Here is a 21,909-nt window from a genome sequence, read left to right as displayed (position 1 = left end):
AAATATTTGAAAAATATGTAAAATATATTACGAATCACAGTAATTGATAATTCAAAATGTTTAAAAGATCTACGAGAATTTATAATTAAGATAGATTTATTTGACTCTTAAAATTTTAAAGATGACATATAAAATGAGAGTGAGATAATAGTTGGCATATATAAAATTATATCTTTTTATTTAATTTTATATATTATACGAATTAAAACAGATAAACAAATTGAAACCAAATAAGTATTTGATTTCTATTTGTGGAAGTAAAAGCAACCATAATTTAAAGCTTTTATGCCTTCAACTAGCTCTTCCTGGGGCCTCACAACAACAAACTCTGCTGCTTCTACCAGGTATTTTTCTCTCCCACTTATTTATTATTATTTTTTTGTCAATTTTATCTAATTATCTGTTTTGAATCTTGATTTCTAAAGTTCCCTTTTTTATTTTGTTGGAAATTTTTGATGATTTATTATAGAAGGGGTTGTTGGAATTTTGGTTTGTTAAGTTTTTTGTAATGATGTGTGAAATATAGTTGTATGACAAGGGTTTTTTTTCTCATTGTGTATCAAAAGTAAGGTATGTGCTTAGTTAAAAGATATTTGATTTGAGGGGGTTTAGGATTTGAAGTTTATGGATTCGGGATTTTAGCACTTTTTTGAGTTGTTGGGTTGTAAATTTATAGTTTGTAAATATTGAAATGGAGTAGGTGGAGCTAGAAATTTAAAAGTTTTCTTTTTTATAGCTGTGGTGTACTTGCCAACTTGAGTGCTACCTCCCATCGACAACAGGTACATGTAGCTTCGTGTATTGTCTTTACTAGGATTTGAACCTGAAACCTCGTGATAAGTAGGCCACACACCCTTGGGTACAGCTAGAAAATGAAGTTAATGGAGTTTGAATTTGACACCGAATATATAACTTGTTTTATGAGTACATGGCTTGATTTACGAAATATTGGAAGTGCTCCTTGGAGAAGGTCCACGTTGATGCATTATGAAGTAGCTCTAGCTTCTTCTTCTTCTTTTTTTTTCCTTTTCTAAATATAGCTATAATGAATTATGAGAAGTTGATGTTGAATCAAATGATGTACACTAGCCTAGCTAAGAATAACTTGTAGCAGCTACAACATCCTACTTTATGAAAGAGCAAGAAAAGTTTGGACTATGGAGGAACAACGGTTTTCATGGTCAGTTTATGCTTATCCAGAAGTTGCAGGGGTTGGTTTCTGGTAGAACGAGCTTATCTTATACATGTTTTGTTGAAGAAGCTATGGTTTCCGATCTGATTTGCGTGCACCTTATGTTTGAGCATGTGCTACCATGAACTAAGTACAGGTGTTGGACATCAGGTGTGTGTTATGGCCTTATGGCATTAAAATTGTCAAAGCTTATGCATATAAAATATGTATATACACACAAAGTGTTGGATGGAGGCGCAAGGATACAATAATAAGCGTGAAAATTGATGTGTATTAGGCTATGTTGCTCGGACTCTCCAAAATATTGCCGTACCTGTGCTGGATTTTCCAAAAAATGCACTACTTTTGAAGAGTCGGCACACAATTGTCGACATTTTCAAAGAGTCCGAGCGACATAGCTGCTTAGCATCTTCTTGATACATAGGGTGAATGGCTTTTAGACTCATGTATAGTTAGTGTAACCTAAAAGTAATTCTTTTGATGAGTCTATACTGAGTAGTCCAGAGTTTATTCTTGTTGAAATATCTATAACTTCAGTGCTTAAGCGCGCCTTTGAAAATATTGTTATCAACCCTTGTTTACCCCTCTTTCTTTAGTTAATTCATTACAATATACTAGCTATCTAATATCTTCTTATTATGCCTACGATTGATTAAGCAAAAAAAAATATTGTTTCTTCACTTAGCCATTGATGTATGACCTAATTGCTTCTTAAAACTCTCTAGTTCTATATTGTTACTGGTTTTCTACATGTGGAGGTTAGATTCTATGAATCTGCACAAAACTGTGATCGTAAAAGTTTTTGTATCCTAGCATAGTGAATTGTTAAAGCTACAAATCGTCAATTACTTTAAAGTAACCAACCGTCTTATCACGTGCAATCTTATTGCTTTGTTTATGCTGCTACACAAACACTAGAAAATTTAATGTCGAGGCGTTCATGTCTAATGGCATCACATATTGTATCTTTCAAGTTAGGAATAAAAGTTCATACCTTTACATGTGTCTTCCTATTTGGTGTTTCAGAAACTTCCAAATAAATTTTCCTTGGTCAGTAACTCGTGCTTTGATGCCAAACTTTCAGAATGACGAGTTCTCTGGGGACCCACCCTCGTATCTGCTCGTTAGGAGGAGGTCCGGAGCATATTGTGAAGGAAAGAAGTTGCAAAATTTCATGCTTTCGTTATACAGATGTAGAATCTTCTTGGAAAGAATTGTTTCCTTCAAAAATTCAGAAGTTCAATAGCTGCCGCCACCTAAATACTAGAAAATGCTGGGCAGTTTTTTCCGCTGCAACCGGTGATGCAAATGATCCGGATGACTCAGAAGATAGTAAGAATCCTCCAGAAAATGAAAATGAATCCGTAAGTGAAAATGCCTTTGCTGGTGCGATTCCATGATTGCTAGGCTACGCATTTCTTTGATCGTCTAAATGTTGAACAGGCATCCTAACTTTTAGTTTTCAGGTAAATAATGAAATTTTAAGGGGTAATCTTGAAAGAATCGTCGGGCGGGATGACTCTGCATTTAGCGGAATAGACCTTGCAGCTCTGATAAGGAATAAATATGGAAGGTCCTATGATGTTCAATTGATTAAGAAGGTACTTGCTTTCCTTATTCTTTAATCATTATTTCAGATGTATTTATAACTTACAACTCCCTCTATTTCAATTTATTTGTCTTACTTTCCTTATTAGTCTGTTAAAAAAAGGATGTCTCTTTCCCTTTTGACAATTCTTTAATTTCAACTTTCTATTTGGCTTGTTTAAGACCACGAGACTAAAAGACATTTTTCTACATTCTACATACCTTTAGTTTAAGACTACAATATTGAAAAGTTTCAATATAATTACATCTGGTTTAGCTTTCCTTTTCTCTTAAACTCAGTGACCAAGTCAAAAACAGACAAACAAATTGAAACGGAGGGAGTATGTATTTGATTGACCGTAGAGATACATGCAACTTCTCCAAAACTTCAATTTTCGAAAATCTATTGGCTGGTGTAATACTATTTATAAATGAAATTGGCTTAAAATCCCATTAAAAGTGCTTCAAAATAAAGTTCTTTTGATGAGGTTTTGAGTTTTCTGTATCCACTTTAAAACCTGTTTCTCATGTGATTTTTTTTTTTTTTGTATTCTGTTTTACATCAACTTAGCCAATCAAGCTGACATGAAAAAGATCGTTCAAACAATTAACTATACCAATTGTTGTTGCAAGTTTTCTTTTCGGCAGTTGTATATATGAACATTGTTTAGATGCTTAACTTGTATCTCTATATCCTCTTTATGTAGGAATTCATGGGGAAAAATCTTCTTGCGTTAAACGTTATGTGGAAATACAGGGAGCAGGTGAGCTGATCTCTTTAGCATTCGTAATGAGACGGATTGTTGTCATTAAACTATATCTACCATATAATTTGACGAATATTTTAAAATGTTCCCCGGTGTAATACATAGTTCTCAAACATAAGTTTAGTAAGTGAAGAACCAAAGTTTGTTTATCTTATACTTTCCACTTGGGAGATGTCAGCACTCTGAAGAACGCACTTCAGTATTCTCTCATCTTTGAAAGCCGTGGCGGAATTTCCTTATTCTTCAGATACTTAAGATCTTATATCAAAGAGTTAATAGTCAAAAGCACACCTAAAAAGTATATCAGTTTTTCGAGTTTTACACCTGAACTATTAGGTAAGTGAGCTTCCTACTTGAACTATCACCAACTATTTATTAAAATACACCTCAACTGTTAGATGTTTCCCTTTCCTACCTGAAATATCACCATCGCTCGGTTACACAAAGGGAATAATTGATAGTTGAGGTATGTTTTGATAAACAGTTGGTGATAGTTCAAGTAGGGAACTCGTCCACTTGATAGTTCAGGTATGAAACTCGAAAAACTTGGATATTTTAGAGTGTTTTTGACTCTTCACTCTATATGAAACAATCTAAATAGCCCCAATAAAGTTTCGGTTTGTCCATCCCTCCTTTTGTTTTCATCTTGGTTTCTCGTCGTGATTGGGGTTGGGCTTTTTGACGGAGCATATACCAGAAGCATGATATCAGATGTGATGCTGCTGCACATTCCTTTCTAAACCTTGTTCCCGAGTGTTTGAGTAGATGAATATATCTTACAATACAGAAAGAGGAGTAAGTTAAAGGAGATTACTCGGAAGGATATTGAACAGTTAATGTTAACAAAATGACCGACTGATGAACTTCTAAATTTAGTTTAATTATACTGTTGATACACTAGATAAGATGCTTATATTAATTTTCTCAATACATTATGCTGACTACTGCTCTCCTGCAGCTATCTCAAATAGTTGGGCTGACTTGGTCTGTGATATTCGACATTATGTAATATGATCAAGTAAAACAAACATCTGACTTAGAAATAAACTGTCTTTTTGGCGTTAAAGATGAGTTATGTTACTTGCCCTGATTAGTTGAAAGAAACAACTAGTATGTTCGAGTGACCTTTTTCCCCCTTTTTTTCTGGAAAATGATTTCAACATCCTTTGGGATCTGTTAGAACACAAAATCACAAATTGTAGCTGTTAGAATGTGTCGTTGAAATTCAGTTTAGAATTTTGAAAAATTACTGTGATTTCCGTCTAATGTGCCTTCATGATTCTGTTTTAAAGCGATCTTTTCCGTTAACTGAAGAAGAGTACCTACTGAGGCTAGATGATGTGGCAAACACATTGAAATGTTGGGGAGCTGTTTCTCATATTCGTAATAGCCTTGAGAAGTTGAAAGAGCGGCCTCGGATAGGGAAGGTAAATTAGTTCTAGCTGATACTTGATGCTATCTTCTACCTGATCTACTCAAAACTTTAGATTTTATTAATCTCATTACCTTCATCACTTTTTGGTTAGTATTAGTTATGCTTGCTTTATAGACAGATCAGTTATAATCTTTTATTTCTTTCTTTTTCGGGATTATGTGTAAGGGTTTGTGGGGGTGGGGTGGGATGGGGTGGGGGTGAGGTATGCCTCATCGCATTTTCCGTACACTATGACACTGTTATCCAATGCATATCATACAGGGGTGAACCTATTGTTTAAGCTACGAGTCCATCTGAACCCAATAGCTTTGGCTTAGACCATGTATGTTTTAACCAGTGAATTAGATGGAATGTTGATAGAACTCCGAATACAAACCCATGATTCTAATTCTAGTTCCGTCTCTGATACCATATGTAGGATACTAACAATAAAAGAGTAGTGTTATCATTGCTTCCTAATCCTATTAAGGCTTTGCGTAAACCTCTATCTTAAGCTTATAAGAATCTCGGATATTATCAGTTGTGATGTTTATGAAGCACGTAGATATATCAAATTTTGCATTCCAGAAGTTGTTATGAACTTATAACGACAAATATCATGTCACTCTTATGCATTATTCTGCCATTCCAAACCGAAAGTTTGTCTCACTATGCTTTTGATCGCGTTCTCTCTTGTTATATACCGCAGGCAGTGAGCATTTTCATCGATATGGATGAATCCGGAGGCCGTGCAAATGAATGGATTTACAAGTAGACCAGAACATTGTAGCTCCTCAATGTTGATAGTTAGCAATACATAGGTAGATATATAGTACAAAAAAGTTGAAGAAACACTTGTATTCTTTATTAATTACTATTTCATTGTGCAGACACAATTTTTTATATTGTTTCCATTTGATGTCAATTACCCCCTTCTGCAGACAACAGCATATTTGTTGTCCTGCAATTGTTTATATATGTCTCCATAAATGTTGTGTTTTTACTTTCTTGAGTCGATAATCTTTTGGTAATAGGTAATTTACGTGAAAACTTTGAGGTAGACTTTCACGTTGAGGTAGGGTCTGTGTATACTCTATTTTCCTCTACCTCCACTTCTGAGATTATACTGAGCATGTTGTTATTTCTCTAATATCTACGCCATTGATATACGGCATCCCCATGTTTTACGAATTCTCGTGATACTAATGCTTGCACTATAATTCATGTATAACTTATCTTTGAACCAAACGACCCTAATAGTAGAGATATTCCATACTATTGAGGTTAGTGATATGATAATTATAATTTTACTATCAACTCTGCCCAAAAGTCTTCTATCTTTACATTTCAGTCCCTTAAAAATAACATTAATAGTTTCTAATATTACAATTAGGTCCCTTAGTATGATGATTTGTATTCTATTGTTAATTTAAATACAATATTTATTTTGATTGTTATTTATATTTTACTAATATCGTATCATCATATTCATTATTACGTAAGGATAGAAGTCTCATTTTATATAATACTAATTGGTGCGATGGTATTGTTATCTTATTTCTTTTTTTAATCATCTTGTATTTATTTACTAATAATCATACCTTATCATTTATCCTACTTTTATATTTTAGGTTTGTCCTTCAATTTTATTTTTATTTTACCCGTAACAACTACAATCTTTGTGTCATAACCTCTGCCCTTCAAAGGAACACTTGGTGCACATTAGGTTAACTCTCACTATGTAATAGCCTGCAAACCACATAGAAAATGTAAGTCGTACCAGGCAAATCCTATACGACAGACAGACTCAAAAAAAAAAACCTTCAAATTGTTGATGTATGACGTCAACGATACAATTCATCCAAACATTATATTTATCAAAATAATACAGTACGATACGACACGTTATCAAACAATACATAATCACCATTCAAACAAAGTGTAAAGACCAAACTTACATGAGTTGTACATTCCTATGGAAAGGTAGTACATAGCTGTTAGCAGCTATAATAGCTGAAATAATGAATCCAGGTCCCCAGAAGTCTTTTTTCTTGCATTTCAGTCCCTTAAGAATAATATTAGTAGTTTCAACTATTACAATTAGGTCCCTTAAGAATAATATACTGTATAATCAAACTTTTTGAAGAACAATTGAAGAAATTCGTCTCAATTTTGCCCTAATTTTAGCTCGATTGAATTTTTGTTGAATTGGGGATCGAATTTGATCGAATGGACCTTCTGTGTAAAGTCTATGGCGGAACCTCTGATGAAGAAGACGACAATGGTGGAATTCACCTTCAAAGACCCATTTTGCCACAGCCGAAACGAGCCAAATTCGAGAATTTTCATCAAGTTGGCAATCATGTGCCACTCTACAAGTCTAATCCAAGTACCAATCTCCCAGCGCAAGCTTCCCTTCCAGGAAGATACATTTCTAAGAGAGAGAGAGCTGCCATGGCTTCAGTGGAGAAAGTTCCAGACCTCAGCACAACGGTTTCCCCTAACAGTTCACCAGGTTTTGCAACTGCTCTCTTGTCCCTCTCTCTCTTTTATTTTTACTTAAAACTGAGAACTTATTATGAGCTCTGTGTTTGGTTGGTGTTGAAAAATTTCAGATAAGTTAAGTATATGATACTCTTTTGTTTAAAAGAAGATGATTTTGTTCAAAAGGGGATGGGTTTAGGATTGAGACATGGAAGTAATGCGAGTAACAACTTAGGGAGTGTCATTGTTGTCGAATACGTGCTTAAGCCCCATGGAGTGTCAAAACGTATCAAGTTTCTAAGACATACTTTCCCTTGCCAATAAATTGAGATTTCACTTTTATCATAAGAAAAGATTCAACTTTTTTGTTCATATATTTCTCATTCATGTTTAGAATTCTTACTCTTGGACTAAACATCTATATATATTTGTTTTGTTTCATGCTTGGCTTTGTACTTGAAGTCCTAACAGATTTTAGAGCTTTTTTCCGCTTTCTTCTTACTCATCACATATGTTTAATGAACTGTTTCCCTTTATTCTCTTGCAATTAAATTCATATAACATTATCTAAACAGTTGCTTTGGTGTCAAGAGTCTCAGTAGAAAAATTACTGGACCCAACTATTGACGTTTGGCAAATATTCACCTTAGGGAAGGACGTCTGTTAAGCAACTCATCAGTTTTTCATTGCAATTGATGTCTTCGCGAGGAAGATCTTTGGTTTTGAGAGGATGTCACTGTTGCCCATTAGAGTGTCAAAGGAGGCTCAACAAGTGTTACTAACATGAAAGCAACTAGGAACCTCTCGGCAACTTTTCTTGTTGTGCAAATTTATAGTAATAATTTGTGCAATAGTTAGCACCTTTTCTCTCGGTCTTCTGCATTCAATTTGAATTTTCTCTGCAACTGATGATTTGGAGTTTTTTTGTCCTTAGTTTTAGGGAGCATTTTGGATTCAGTTCTGCCACATAATATTTTGTCAGCTTTGAGAGATCAAACTAAAGTCTACGCGAACATGATCCACACGCCAGAAAGACTGTCTGTAGTTCTAGATGGACACAAAAGATCAGTTAATGCTGTACAGTGGTCTACAAGTCATGGTGAGTGTTTAAACCCTGCCAAAGTACTGCCATTGATTTTTATTTTGTGTAAATCCCATTTATCATTATCATATTTATCAAAATTGGCATATAACTTTTTAGCATGGATGCCTCCGGGTCCTGATGATTATCTGCCGGCTGCCGCCATTGATGTTGAAATAGATTCAGAACTCCCTTGTGGTTTCAATGCCTACAAATTGGACTTCACTGTGAAACTGCATCAATTCATGCATTTAGTTGGATGAGACTGGATCAGTTACATGAACTGCTCCAGATATTTGCTTGGGCCCTGGTGTACTTTGTCTGTTTACTTCTGATATCTAGAAAGGTGGATACTTTTTCCCAATTTATCAAAAGAAGGACAAGATGGATGTATTTTTATTGTTCTTTACCAAAACAATAAGGAAAGGAATTAAGTACTCAAAAAGAATTAAGACTTAGTTGAAAAATATAAAAAGTGTGGAAAAAATGAACTGGCTAAATTTTAGGAGTTCTGTGCTATTGAAGGAAAAAATAGTTAACTTTAGCCTTTTCATAAACCAAGAAGAAAATCTTTTGCTTTAGGTATTCAAAAACCAAGAAAAAAAACTCTCTTTAGGTATCAAAATACCAAGAATTCTTTGTTAACCAAGCACAATAATTTTCACTATTTTACAATGATGTGAGTCAGTGATTTGCTTGATTACTTGCATGAAATAATTTAATTGTGAACTCTATAATGTTAACTGTATATTTTCTGATTTGTGATACTTTGCTGATTCAATAGCATACTTGTATTCATGTATGCTATTCACCATGCAGCTCACCTTCTAGCATCTGCCGGAATGGATCAAACTGTCTGTATATGGAATGTGTGGAGCAGAGATCAGAAGAAAGCACGTGTACTTAATTGTCACCATGCAGCTGTCAAAGATGTGAAGTGGTCGCCATATGGTCTGTTTGTGCTCTCTTGTGGATATGACTGCACATCAAGGTTGATTGATGTTGAAAAAGGAACTGAAACCCAGGTTTTCAATGAGGATCAAGTTGTTGGAGTAGTAAAATTCCATCCAGATAATTATAATCTCTTTCTCTCTGGAGGTTCGAAAGGTCACCTTAAAATATGGGATATAAGAGCTGGGAAGGTGGTCCATCAATATGTGCGAAATCCTGATCCTATCCTTGATGCTGAATTTACAGTTGACGCAAAGCGAATAATTTCATCAAGTGATACATCCAAAAGCAATATTAGTGAAAATTCAATTATGGTTTGGGATGTATCACGAGAAATCCCTCTATCTAACCAGGTAAATTTCTTCATTGATGTCTTCTGGTTTTGTTTCCTTCTGCTTCTGATTTTTTCACGTCATCGATTATGTAGTCATTAGGTGAAAATGTCAAAGATGTTATTTCCCTTCACATTTCATGAGTGTTGTTAGAAATGTAGATATTGTTCGTACAACAAGAATATGCTTGAAGCCTGAAGGTGTTCATCAATGTCTATGCAAATACATGCCTAATAGGAAAAAAGAAAGAAAAATCACCACCTTCCTATGATCTGTCACGTACTAAGTCAGTGCAGAAGTCGTACATGACATTTCCAATTCTCTAATGTAGCTAAATTCACTATTATCCAGTTGACTATCATAGTCCTTCTCCCTTTTGTCCCCTTTCTTTTCTTCTTTTCTTTTTCCAGGCTCTCCCTTTGAATTTTGTAATCTTCTCATCTTTCAGTCAAGGGTCTCTTCGTCTGTCCCCATCTTTTTGTTCTCTGCTCTTACATAATTCATGGCCTCTGTATTCTTAATTTGCACATTTGTAGGTTCAGGAGAAATTGTGCACATCCATGACCATTAAGAAAGTGAGAATATCTTTTGTCATATCACGCACGTCAATCATCTACATTCACATACTCAGGAATTTGTCATAGCACTTACTTGCCAAATTATGCTAATCTGTTTTCTGTAAAAGAAGGCTAATTTCGTGAACACTTTCAGGTTTACGGTGAAGCATATACATGTCCCTCGATAAGATGCCACCCTTCTGATCCCAAATTCATAGCACAGTCGAATGGAAACTACATAGCAATTTTCTCTACCAAGCCTCCATTTGGACTTGACAAGTACAAGAGATATGGAGGCCATAGTGTTTCTGGATTCCCCATAAAATGCAATTTCAGCTTGGATGGTGACAAAGTGATATCTGGTTCCTCTGATGGATACATTTATGTTTACGACTCGAATACTTGTAAGCTCATCAGAAAGATTAAGGCATACAATGAGGCTTGCATCGATGTTGTATTCCATCCTGTCATGTCGAATGTTGTTGCTTCATGTAGTTGGAGTGGACAAGTTTCAGTTGCAGTAACCTGAAATGTTAAAAAAATTTGTATCAAGTTTTTATTGTACAGTCTGTTTTTGAAGGGAAATCTTGGACGAGTGGTAAAGTTATCTCCGTAGGACCTATTGGTCACGAGTTCGAGTCATGGAATGAACTATTGATGCTTGTATCATGGTAGGCTGTTTATGTTACACCCACTTGAGAGTGGACAAGTTTCAGTTGCAGTAACCTGAAATGTTAAAAAAAATTGTATCAAGTTTTTGTTGTACAGTCTGTTTTTGAAGGGAAATCTTGGACGAATGGTAAAGTTATCTCCGTGGGACCTATTGGTCACGAGTTCGAGTCATGGAATGAACTATTGATGCTTGTATCATGGTAGGCTGTTTATGTTACACCCACTTGAGAGTGGACAAGTTTCAGTTGCAGTAACCTGAAATGTTAAAAAAATTTGTATCAAGTTTTTATTGTACAGTCTGTTTTTAAAGGGAAATCTTGGACGAATGGTAAAGTTATCTCCGTGGGACCTATTGGTCATGAGTTCGAGTCATGGAATGAACTATTGATGCTTGTATCATGGTAGGCTGTTTATGTTACACCCACTTGAGAGTGTGACCCATCCCCGGACCTTGCGTATCGTAAATGTGGGATACTTATTCAATCAAAAAAACATAACAAAAGAATCATGTGTACTGTGAAATCTTTGATAGGGAGCGCTTCTTCTTGAATGGTGTTTTACGTGGTATTTATATTAGTTACGCTTTAACGTGAATATTTTATCCTAAAAGGAAAAAAAAAAGTCAAGTAAATATTTCAGAAATTAAAACATACTTGATATCACATTATAGTGAAACAAAGTGAAGATTTCCACTTTAAAAATGCTAGTTTGGCGATTTTTAAACGTCTTGAATTATGCGTGTATTAAATTCTTGTGTTACGGAAAAAAAAACTTAAAATTCCTTGGGTATAGTTTGGAATTTGAAAATTCATTTAGTTAATAAATGTATAAGTTATGAATGAATCTGTGTATTATCTTATAAAGATGAAATTGAAATAACAAAATCTTGCATAACTAATATCTGTATAAAAAAATGAAATACATAAATTTTTTCTTATTTAATATCGACATAACTCTAATCAAACTATCGAAAAGTTCACATATTTATACTTTTAGCCTCTCACACACCTTAAAGGCTTAAACCACTTTGAGTTATCAATTCAAAACATTCAAACTAGAATTACATTTCAAGTTCTAATTGTGGCTATATTTTAAATGCATTTTCGAAAATTGGTTACGTTTTAAATAACAACCCTAAAAATGGCTACTAATGCACTTCACCTTAGGCAAGTCGACCATCACTCTCCTTTGCCTGCAAAACTTGTTCCTCTCCCGCCGGCAATCCAGTTGTACCAGTTTCTCTCTCTACTTTCTCTCTCTATATATTATATATATAGTTTCTCTCTCTACTCTCTCTCTATATGTAATGATTTATTGATTTTGCTTTGAGTTTTTTCAAGAAATGAACTTTGAATGCAGGATATAGCAAGTTTTGATTGATGGGTGTGATTGAATTATGCAACATTTCATCTATTAGCATTGTTAGAGCAAAACCCAGTTCTTTAAACGAAGGGAATCGGAGGAGGAGAATTGCTTGTATGGCCTCTTCAGTGTCAGTGCAAGAAGAGGAGAGCCATCAGCAGAAACAAGGTGTAAATGGGGTTTCTTTTATTCGGACCCATCTTCTTAAATTGTCCCCTTATCAACCCATTTTGCCATTTGAGGTGAGTATTTGGGACCCATTTCTTATTTCATGTTGTATTGGTGGATTACATTTAGTTTTATTCCATTTATTGGTGAAAGGAGTTTATGAGTTCTATATATCTATATCTATATATATATGAATCATTGCAATCAATAGTGTTACCTATAGTGGTACATCTTGCTGATGAGGGATGACAGGTATTTCATTGAATTAGTCGAGTTGTGTGAAAGTTTGCTTGGACACCGTGATCAAAAACAAAATATATGGTAGTGTAAAGGGAAGTTCTTTTATTGGGACCCGTCTTCTTAAATTGTCCCCTTATCAACCCATTTTGCCATTTGAGGTGAATTTGTAGGATCCATTTCTTATTTCTTGTTGTATGGCTGATTACATTTAGTTTTATTCTATTTATTGGTGAAAGGAGTTTATATATGAACCAATGCAATCAATAGTGGTACTTGTTGCTAGTTGGAGGTGACAAGTATCCTTAGGAATTAGTTGAGGTGTACAAAAGTTTGCTCGGACACCATAGTCAACAAAAAGAAAAAATAATGTTACCTGCAATAGCGGTACCTGTTGTTGGTGAGAGGTGTTAGGTATTCCGTGCAATTAGTTGAGGTGTGTGAAAGTTGGCTCGCACATCATTTCATCAAAAAGAAAAAAAAATAGTCTAACCTGCAATAGCTATACATGTTGCTAGTGGAGGTGTTAGGTATACCGTGCAATTAGTCGAGGTCTGTGAAAGCTGACTCGGACACCATGATCATCAAAACAATTAGTGGTACTTGTTGCTAGGGCGGTGGCTGGTGTCCCGTGGAACTAATCGAGGTGTGCCAAAGTTGGCTGAAACACCATGGTCATCAAAGAAAAAAAATAGTGTTACTTGCAATTACCTTTTAGATACCTTTTAAGTGACTTGTTTGTATAAATATATTCATAGTGCCTAGAACTTAAAGCCGTTACTAATTGTATTGTAGGAGACAATGTACCGATTATAGTCAACCTTCCAGAGATTTATATGTTGGTAGAAAATATAAAGAACTTTTTGTACCTTTTTAAAAAAATCATATATTTTTGTATAATATTGACATGAGATGAGGTTATACGAAGTAAAATGGTCAGTGAAGATTCATATAGACTGAAGCTAATTGTTGTTGTATAGTTAACCTTATATTATGTTGAGCGAATCAAGTTAAATAATCAAACCAGAAGGAGGACTTTGAGGACTTAAACTCACTACTGAAAATGCTCAGTGCTGCAGCTAGGACTTTAGGGGTGGGTGGGGGAACTTATATAGGAATAAGAATAACATTGCCTTTCTTGATTGGGCAGAGGGTATGCATTAAAATGGAACCATTGAAACTTGAGAAATTTTAATAGGATACTAACTAAAAATGTGAAACATTAGATTTGTGCAGGGTGGGGGAAGCTGCCTCTATCTGGCATCTGAGCTTTGTCATTTACTATTTTGTCAATGGTTTCGGTGAACCAAATTAAGCATCCTATCTATTTACCTTTATATTGCATTTAGCCTTAGGGACATTAGATGTTCTCCTCTATTTAGTGGGTGATTGTTGGTTTATCAGCTTGGCAGGTTTTGTCAATACAAGTTGTGCTGCCAACTGTTTGCTATTGAAATGTGTGATATTTGCAGTAATTAAGTTTACTTAATGAAAAATGTATTTTCTTGGCACAGTATTTCCAGTATATCATCCTTTGGGTCTTGAATTATTTTCTGAGGAAGTAAGCTAAACTTTATACAATAAGACCCTTTGAGTCTTGAATCATTAGGCATACAGGAATTAGCCATATCTTCTTTACTTAGCTAGATAGGCCAATGACTATTAGGAGGTTTGTTCTTTACAAAAAAAAAAAATCATCATTTTTTTTTCTTGTTTCTCATTTTGTTGATAGACATGTCAAGTTCTCCCTCTGTCTCTCTGGAAAAAAATATTTAATAAAAGGATTGAATCATCTGTCTTCTATGCAAAGAAAGGTGGTATGAGGAAATTCTAATATATTTGTTGTTTTCCTTCTCGTTTTTATGGGATATAATGAGTTAATAACCATCATATGATTGGTATTTTATGTGTTAGATGTGATATTTTCTTGTTGCATCTAAATAATTGCTTGCACCTACACAGGTCTTGTCCACTCGTCTTGGTAGAAAGCCAGAGGACATTGTGAAATTAGACGCTAACGAAAACCCCTATGGACCTCCTCCAGAGGCAAGTTTGTATCTTTTGCAATGCCCACTGTTTAATGGAAAAATATCTCTGTGTATTTATTTTCCACTTTCTCAATTTTAAGCTGTTGAAGTTCTTGCAGGTAAACGAAGCTTTGGGGTCTATGAAATTTCCATACATTTATCCTGATCCTGAAAGCCGCACGCTGCGTGCAGCTCTTGCTGAAGATTCTGGCCTTGAATCTGAGTATATTCTTGCAGGGTGCGGTGCAGATGAACTCATTGATTTGATAATGAGGTAAATATCATGATTAGACTATCCTTTTATATAAAGTCTAACTAAATGCTGACAAGTGTGTCATTTTGAGATATAGTCCTTGTTTGACTTACAGTTCAAATATTTAATTGTTCTCTGCTGCAGATGCGTATTGGATCCTGGTGACAAGATTGTTGACTGCCCACCCACTTTCACAATGTATGAATTTGATGCAGCTGTAAATGGAGCAGGTGTAATCAAGGGTAAATATGATTTTTAATTATATTCCGGAGTTCCTCATTATAATGATACTGAGTCTTAGATCCTTTCTCTTCTAGAAGAGTCTTGGGACTTGAACTTGTTTTGGTGCAATAAATCCTCTTTGGTTGAATATATTATGGGAAATCTTGGAAAAATAAATGGTATACAGAAGAAGTTAGGAACTAAATGTAACAGAGAGAGAGAGAGAGAGAGAGAGAAATAGATAAGATTTTTTTGTCTCTTAGTTTGAGCAATAACTTGGTCTTACATTAGATAAAGCACTCTGACATTCTTATCAATTTTTTTTATCAGTAAAATACCGTCATTATCTGATGACATCTATTTATGGTTGGGTATAAGCTCTTTTTGATTCCTGAAACAACTACTGTGATCTAATCATTTTCACTCCAAAGGATATTAGACTCCTAGTTATCATTGTAAGCTGATTATATATGTGCTTTATGGGCGATTGATAGTTTTCATAACACGTAGTTGCATTGGAATCACTGCAGCTTGTTAGTTGCTGTTGTTACTTAATCATCTGCATTTCCCATAAATGATGTATTGCTTGGTAATACTGTACTGTGAAACTGTGAAATTTAAGAGAGAAATGGAGTGAGTACAGTGAAAATGCAGAGACTCTACATTCAGACAAAGTGGTCTTTAAAACATGGCGCAAAATGAAATAAGCTGATAATTTCTAATTTTCTTCAATGCGATAATTATTGTTGGAACTTCTATCAATACGTTAATCTGTAGCTCTATCAAACTGGCAGTGCCTAGGAACCCAGACTTTAGCCTGGACGTTGAACGGATTACCGAAGTGGTTGAACGTGAGAAACCAAAGTGCATATTTCTGACATCACCTAATAATCCTGATGGGAGGTATTGCTACATTGTATTCTTTGTCTATTTCTCATTGTGGTTGTACTTTGCTCCCCTCGATTGTACTGCATGTGAGAGTTTCTCTACCCCCAATCCCTCCTGTCTAAGTTCCAATCATCTTCAAAGCTTTCAGTTGCAGCTTTCCTTTTTTCATTTTTTCACTATTTTCTAAGTTCGTGAGATGGAGAAAATGACTAATAGGAAAGTATTACTAGAACTGTGTTTCTTTTTTAATTGGGGGAGAACACGAATGATGAGATAGTCTCGATACTATTCCCATCATCGTTTGGTGGACAATATGGATGGAAAGAAACATACTAATTTTTTGAAGACAAACATAGCAACATGCATAATCTTAAACAAAATTGTATTTCTTTGCTAGATTTTTTGGTGCAACATGGCCATTATAAATGATGTAGATTCCATGCTGCATATGATTGGGGCTTTGCACACTTTTTAATTTTTAACACACCATCTTACTGTTGTTTACCATTTATAGAATATCATTACTTCTCAATAATTAAAAATAATGACATTATTGGTGTAAAAAGAGCTATAAGCAACTATGAAGTAAATTGATCAAATATTAATTCTTTTTTATTGAATTAATCAAAATAACATTTTTATGCAGATAATTATTTATATGCTTTCCATCTTTTTGCATGTATTTTATTTTATTTTTTGAATAAGAGTTTTCCATGTATTTCTTCACCTAAGGGAATAGGACAATCGAAATTTATATTGTATTTAGAGTTTGTTTGGTATTATACATAAACACTTCAAACATGGTATCAGGCCAGACAGAGGTCCTGAGATCGATCTCACCACCACCCAAATTAAAAAGAATTTCCACGTTCTAGGCCCATGAAAAAGAATCAGGCCCGCACATGAGGGAGCGTGTTGAGAATATTACTAATAGTAAAAAGTGTGATCTTTCTAACAACTTCAGTTTTTAGATGAGATGGTTACACACTTCAATAGATACCTTACCTCCTTTATGTTGTTATTCTATTGAGACAATCTATCATGTTGTTGAACAGTATAATTGATGATGAAACTCTTTTGGAAATACTTCACCTTCCCGTATTGGTAATATTGGATGAAGCATATGTTGAGTTTTCTGGAATGGAGTCTAAGATGAAGTGGGTGAAGAAGCATGAAAATCTGATTGTTCTTCGCACGTTCAGCAAAAGAGCTGGTAGGTTCATGCTTTTCCATTGAACATCTATGAGAGAATGCAATATGTATGCTTGGAAAAACCGTCTGCCTCTTGTTGCTCTTTTGCTGATATAGTGCAAGATCTTATAAGTTGTAGCTGATACATCATCATCTCCTGAGTATCCTGTTCACGAAATTAGTGTTTACAATTGCTGTCATAAATGGGTGGTTGGCATTCAAGTATAGTTGACTAATTTAAGTGGTATCCCAATCCTCAGGTTTAGCTGGACTAAGAGTAGGATATGGAGCTTTTCCACGGAGTATTATTGAATTCCTTTGGCGAGCAAAGCAACCATATAATGTGTCTGTTGCTGCTGAAGTTGCTGCTTGTGCTGCTTTAAAGAACCCCACGTATCTGGAGGTATCTTAGGATATGGAACATTTCCACTGTGTATTACTGAATAACTTTGCCCAAATGTTTCAATCTCTTTTATAAGTAACAATATCATTTTTTTGGAAAGTTTTACTGATTATTGTGTCATTTATACCAGAATGTGAAAGTGGCACTGGTGCAAGAAAGGGAGAGACTATTTAATCTCTTGAAAGAAGTCCCGTTTCTTGATCCATACCCTAGCTATTCTAATTTCATTCTCTGTAAAGTTACATCTGGAATGGATGCTAAGAAATTGAAGGTAAACGTGCTTATATCACCAGATTCTGTACTTGTAAAGTCAATTATGTGGCTTCTTCTCTTCCGATTCATTTATTTATTTAATTTGGTCTCATGTCTTTTCATCCTGGGCTATACGTTAATATGTATAAGCTTGATACCAAGGTGAAAGAAGTATTAAAGAACATGAATAAAGTAAAAGCATTTAATAGATTACCTTGTTTCTTTTATGTTATGGTAGTGCATGGAATTTCAGAGAGTTTGTTCGATTGCCAAGATACTCGATGATTATGCTAAGCCAGAGATGACCAATCACTACTGAGGTAGTGAATTAACATAAGATTGAGGATGTGACGTATTTGAGGTCTTTTACAGTGGAATAATTCGGAGATCAATGGGTTGAGATTGAAGAATTGTTGGTCGTAGTAGTAATAGTAGTATTGACATTTATAGTTAGGCACAGTTGTGAAGTGATGCTATTAGTCCCCAAGCTCACCCTTTCTTTGTATTGCATCTGTTTTATGAATATATCGTTCTGCTATTTTGAAGGCGCAGTTGGCCAGTAAATAATGCATTTCAGTCTCTCCTACATTTTAACTGTAGAAACTCGTGTTACAGGAAGATCTTGCGACTATGGGAGTGATGATCCGTCACTACAACAGCAAGGAGTTGAAGGGATATGTCCGTGTCTCTGTAGGCAAGCCCGAGCACACCGAGGCATTGATGAAATGCCTCAAGCACTTCTATTGATCTTGCTTGGGGTCGGTACGACAAAATCTGAAGTGTCTTGTGTTCTCATTGCTATTTATGCTAATTGCAAAGGAATCATTCTTCAGAAATAAGTCTTTGTATGGAAATGAGGAGTCACAGAGAGTTCTACAAGTGTACATTATGTTGAAAAAATGGCCATACAATGGCATTTGTAGTTTTGTACCTTTAGACTTGGTCTTTTTGACCCTTGATTGCAAAAAATTCATATTGTAATTCATAAAAGGGTTGGACTCATTTGAAGAAATAATTTAGTTTTTCCTTGATGTTCAAAAGGATCATACATCTATGTGATTTTCTTTATAAAGGATTGGTTTGTTAATAATTTCGCTACGTACAGTGACGTTACTTCTACAAGATAGAAAGTCTTGTTTTTGAAAGAATCGTTTATCCCACTTGTTTTTCATTGATTTCAAGCAAGTAAAAGAGGCATTCGTACGTCAAGGAAGAACCAACCTCTCACACTTGCTCATGGGATTCATTTGTATATCTCCTTTGCACATAATTAAACTATCTCAACGTCGTTTTCTGCATCTTTATCCTCTGTTGAGGTCAAAATTATATTGTCCGGGATATTTTTTTTTCTTAATCTTATCTCTTTCGATATGTCATATATCCAACTCAACATTCTTATCTTTCATCTTCTAAAATGGAAGTTCTTGACCAACCAATACTCCGCTTCATACAACATAAGCCGATCGATCTAACCATCACGAAACTCCGAATGCGAACCTCAATTTCATCCATCCTACACATAAAATGTGTGACATCATCGTCTTTCACGTCTAAAAAATCAATTAAACACAGATCAAAATTTTTTAAAAATATTTCACGTCTTAAAATATCGTAACATATCTCGAAATTGAGTTTTGAGAATGATGACAAAAATAAAATAGAATAGAAGTTCCATATATATTGACATAAGCCAATTGTAAGGAGAAAAAAAGAGAACAAAAAGAGGAACGGTTTTCTGCAAAGCCAAAAACCTCCCAAATTTCCCTTTTCAAGAATCTCATCATTTTCCCATTTGCAAAATTCTCAAAAATTCATCTCTCAAACAGCATAAACCCTAATTTAACTCTCTATTTTTCAGTGTTTGTATGCAAATATAGCAAAAATCAAGCAGATATACAGACGGAAATGATCCATGGTTATGGTCATGATGCATCAGCATCAGCATCATCACTCCACTGCTCCCTCAACTCATCCAATCAATCCTCCCCCACCTTCTTCAGCTTCCGTTCTTAGATCCCCCAACACACCTACTTCAAATACCCAGCAATTTCCTTCCATTGGGTCGCCTTCTGTGGAACATGGGTTGCCGTTAGCACGGGTTAAACTCTCCGATATTGTACCTTATGATGGAGCTCCGGTTGGGACTTATTTGCGGGCTGTGGAAGCGCTTTCAGGATCACTTATGCGGCATAACGCTGCGGTGATTGAGCTCGGTGGTGAAGGTACGGCAGTGTTGCGTTGTGGGTTGGAGTCGGCGAGGTACTTTTTTAAGACGAGGGCGGTTGCTCAGAATGGTGGGGGTGGCGCTGGTGGGGCCGCGTTGGGCAAGAGTGGTCGTGGGGTTTATATATACAGAGCTGGAAGGTAAGGAGTAGAAGCAAAATGTGTTTTTTTTCCCTTTTTTTTTAGCTGTAGAATTTAACTACAATGCATAGTCAATTCCAAACCAAGAAAAAGTGGGTTGCAGCAGGTTGAGAGTTGCTTAAAAATAATCTAGAAGTTTATTTGATTACAACAATTATCTATGTGCATATGGATAGAGGGGAAAGGAGGCTACTTTGTGGTTTAGGCCTAATTGATGGAGTGATGATTGATTGGTGAATGAATGTAATTGATTGTTGGTCATCAGTACTCCTCACTCCTTAGTACGATACCTCAATGCATAATGTTTGTTTGTGCTCTAGACTGTAAAAAACTTGATCATGCTAGTGTTTTGCTCTGAGGAGGTCCATTCTGACACTTTTTGACACCTTTATAAAGCTAAGAAAGTCTGATTCTTATAGAGATGTAGGAACAGAAAAAGAGAGTCTTATACATTCAGAGTCAGAATATGTAAATGATTAATGGAGTGAGGGAACTTATTTCCATGTCTGGCATTGCTTTCGACAGGGTTGGTTTGCAGAGGTCAGAAAGAGGGATTTGTTTGATGCAAATGGCGTACAAATAGTAAAAAATTTGAAGTCTATTTGCTAAAAAGTTAGTTTTTTCCTTAGTGTACAACAGCTGAACTTGCATTGTGCTTGTCAATAACTATGTTGCTCAGACTCTTCAAAAATTGTCAACGAGTACGTCTCAGATTCTCCAAAATTAGTGTATTTTTGGAGAATTCGACACCAGTGTGGCATCGAAAGTGATGGGGGCCTTTCTTTTTTGTTTTTGTATAGATGCCTCCCTCTGTATACAATACCAAGCACCATCTTAATGCTTAGTTTTTTTTTTATTAACCAATTACTTACTTAACAGATAAAAAAAACAACCTCTAGTTGAATTTGAATACATTCTTGTTAAGCCTGTCTAGTTTCCTTTTAGTAGTCTCGAACATCTCAAATTTAAGGGTTAGACGCTCTTCCATATGGGATTAATGATTTGATAATCAGCTTTTATATGCTAGGCCTTTGGAAGACATGGACTCTTCTCCCCCATGCATGACTGAAGTTTTCCGCTGCATGGGGAGGGCAGCTCGTGCTGCTTTATGTGCAATTGCTAGGCATCTTCGATTGCGAAGCGAGTAAGAACTTCTGTCATGGCTTGATCATATCATTCAGACTCTTAAATGCTTTCTGACCAAAGACATAGTGCTCTGTAGTGTCTTCAATCACTTGCTTGATGACAATCCGCTGCCCGTTAATGAGGCCTCTTCATCTGTTGTTGTTGCAACCTTCTCCAATACGACCTCTCAAAATGGGAAAGGAGCTATTGGAGGAGGGAAGCTAGTTACAAATGGTGAAGTAGAGAAGGGGCTGTTGACACTAGTTTCATCTGATGCTCCTGGTCTTCAGGTATTCCTGTTGATTTCTTTCAGATTTTTCATTTAAGTTTCAGATTGTGCATAGTTTCCAAATAATATGTTACAACTCCCCCCCCCCCCC

At 35.4% G+C, this 21,909-nt stretch overlaps 4 protein-coding genes across 7 annotated transcripts in view; all 4 read left to right on the top strand.

Annotated features, from left to right (window-relative positions):
• Positions 1–205: 205 nt before the first annotated feature.
• Positions 206–5,963, top strand: LOC107018350. Its single transcript, XM_015218815.2, has 6 exons — positions 206–344; positions 2,277–2,556; positions 2,659–2,793; positions 3,487–3,543; positions 4,839–4,973; positions 5,670–5,963. The coding sequence occupies exons 1-6, from the start codon at positions 286–288 to the stop codon at positions 5,733–5,735; spliced, it is 732 nt and encodes a 243-aa protein (XP_015074301.1). The 5' UTR covers positions 206–285; the 3' UTR covers positions 5,736–5,963.
• A 1,107-nt stretch (positions 5,964–7,070) lies between these two features.
• On the top strand, positions 7,071–11,436 carry LOC107015944 (WD repeat-containing protein 25). Of its 2 annotated transcripts, XM_015216398.2 has the most exons (5): positions 7,071–7,475; positions 8,379–8,543; positions 9,345–9,829; positions 10,520–10,895; positions 11,298–11,436. In XM_015216398.2, the coding sequence occupies exons 1-4, from the start codon at positions 7,190–7,192 to the stop codon at positions 10,892–10,894; spliced, it is 1,311 nt and encodes a 436-aa protein (XP_015071884.1). In that variant the 5' UTR covers positions 7,071–7,189; the 3' UTR covers position 10,895; positions 11,298–11,436. The 2 variants fall into 2 exon arrangements, with proteins under 2 accessions (XP_015071884.1, XP_015071883.1); XM_015216397.2 differs by lacking the exon at positions 11,298–11,436 and having other exon boundaries at positions 10,520–11,235.
• A 716-nt stretch (positions 11,437–12,152) lies between these two features.
• On the top strand, positions 12,153–19,088 carry LOC107018319 (histidinol-phosphate aminotransferase, chloroplastic). Of its 3 annotated transcripts, none has more exons than XM_015218778.2 (10): positions 12,153–12,272; positions 12,397–12,641; positions 14,767–14,850; positions 14,951–15,105; positions 15,229–15,326; positions 16,101–16,209; positions 17,250–17,407; positions 17,646–17,788; positions 17,919–18,059; positions 18,656–19,088. In XM_015218778.2, exons 2-10 carry the CDS (start codon positions 12,417–12,419, stop codon positions 18,785–18,787), a joined length of 1,245 nt encoding a protein of 414 aa, XP_015074264.1. In that variant the 5' UTR covers positions 12,153–12,272; positions 12,397–12,416; the 3' UTR covers positions 18,788–19,088. The 3 variants fall into 3 exon arrangements, with proteins under 3 accessions (XP_015074264.1, XP_015074263.1, XP_027771913.1); XM_015218777.2 differs by having other exon boundaries at positions 12,155–12,266; XM_027916112.1 differs by lacking the exons at positions 12,153–12,272; positions 12,397–12,641 and adding an exon at positions 12,863–12,965.
• A 640-nt stretch (positions 19,089–19,728) lies between these two features.
• Positions 19,729–21,909, top strand: part of LOC107018063 — a 9,897-nt gene continuing 7,716 nt past the window's right edge. The window contains exons 1-3 of the mRNA XM_015218427.2: positions 19,729–20,404; positions 21,432–21,548; positions 21,627–21,819. Of these exons, the coding sequence (XP_015073913.1) occupies positions 19,953–20,404; positions 21,432–21,548; positions 21,627–21,819 (762 nt within the window). The 5' untranslated portion in view covers positions 19,729–19,952. The remainder of the gene's footprint in view (positions 20,405–21,431; positions 21,549–21,626; positions 21,820–21,909) is intronic.

This window comes from Solanum pennellii, chromosome 4 (genome assembly GCF_001406875.1).
Source record: "Solanum pennellii chromosome 4, SPENNV200".
In the NCBI taxonomy this organism is placed as follows: domain Eukaryota; kingdom Viridiplantae; phylum Streptophyta; class Magnoliopsida; order Solanales; family Solanaceae; genus Solanum; species Solanum pennellii.
This window is presented reverse-complemented; position numbering and strand designations above follow the sequence as displayed.

Excerpts from the sequence above, each read along its gene's own strand:
- LOC107018319 (XM_015218778.2), top strand. The coding sequence starts at position 12,417 with ATGGGTGTGATTGAATTATGCAACATTTCATCTATTAGCATTGTTAGA. Across the intron at positions 15,327-16,100 it reads TGGAGCAGGTGTAATCAAGG|TGCCTAGGAACCCAGACTTT; the intron begins GTAAATATGATT and ends TCAAACTGGCAG. Across the intron at positions 16,210-17,249 it reads CCTAATAATCCTGATGGGAG|TATAATTGATGATGAAACTC; the intron begins GTATTGCTACAT and ends GTTGTTGAACAG.
- LOC107018350 (XM_015218815.2), top strand. The coding sequence starts at position 286 with ATGCCTTCAACTAGCTCTTCCTGGGGCCTCACAACAACAAACTCTGCT. Across the intron at positions 345-2,276 it reads AACTCTGCTGCTTCTACCAG|AATGACGAGTTCTCTGGGGA; the intron begins GTATTTTTCTCT and ends CCAAACTTTCAG. Across the intron at positions 2,794-3,486 it reads ATGTTCAATTGATTAAGAAG|GAATTCATGGGGAAAAATCT; the intron begins GTACTTGCTTTC and ends CTCTTTATGTAG.
- LOC107015944 (XM_015216398.2), top strand. The coding sequence starts at position 7,190 with ATGGACCTTCTGTGTAAAGTCTATGGCGGAACCTCTGATGAAGAAGAC. Across the intron at positions 7,476-8,378 it reads TTCCCCTAACAGTTCACCAG|TTTTAGGGAGCATTTTGGAT; the intron begins GTTTTGCAACTG and ends TTTTGTCCTTAG. Across the intron at positions 9,830-10,519 it reads AAATCCCTCTATCTAACCAG|GTTTACGGTGAAGCATATAC; the intron begins GTAAATTTCTTC and ends GAACACTTTCAG.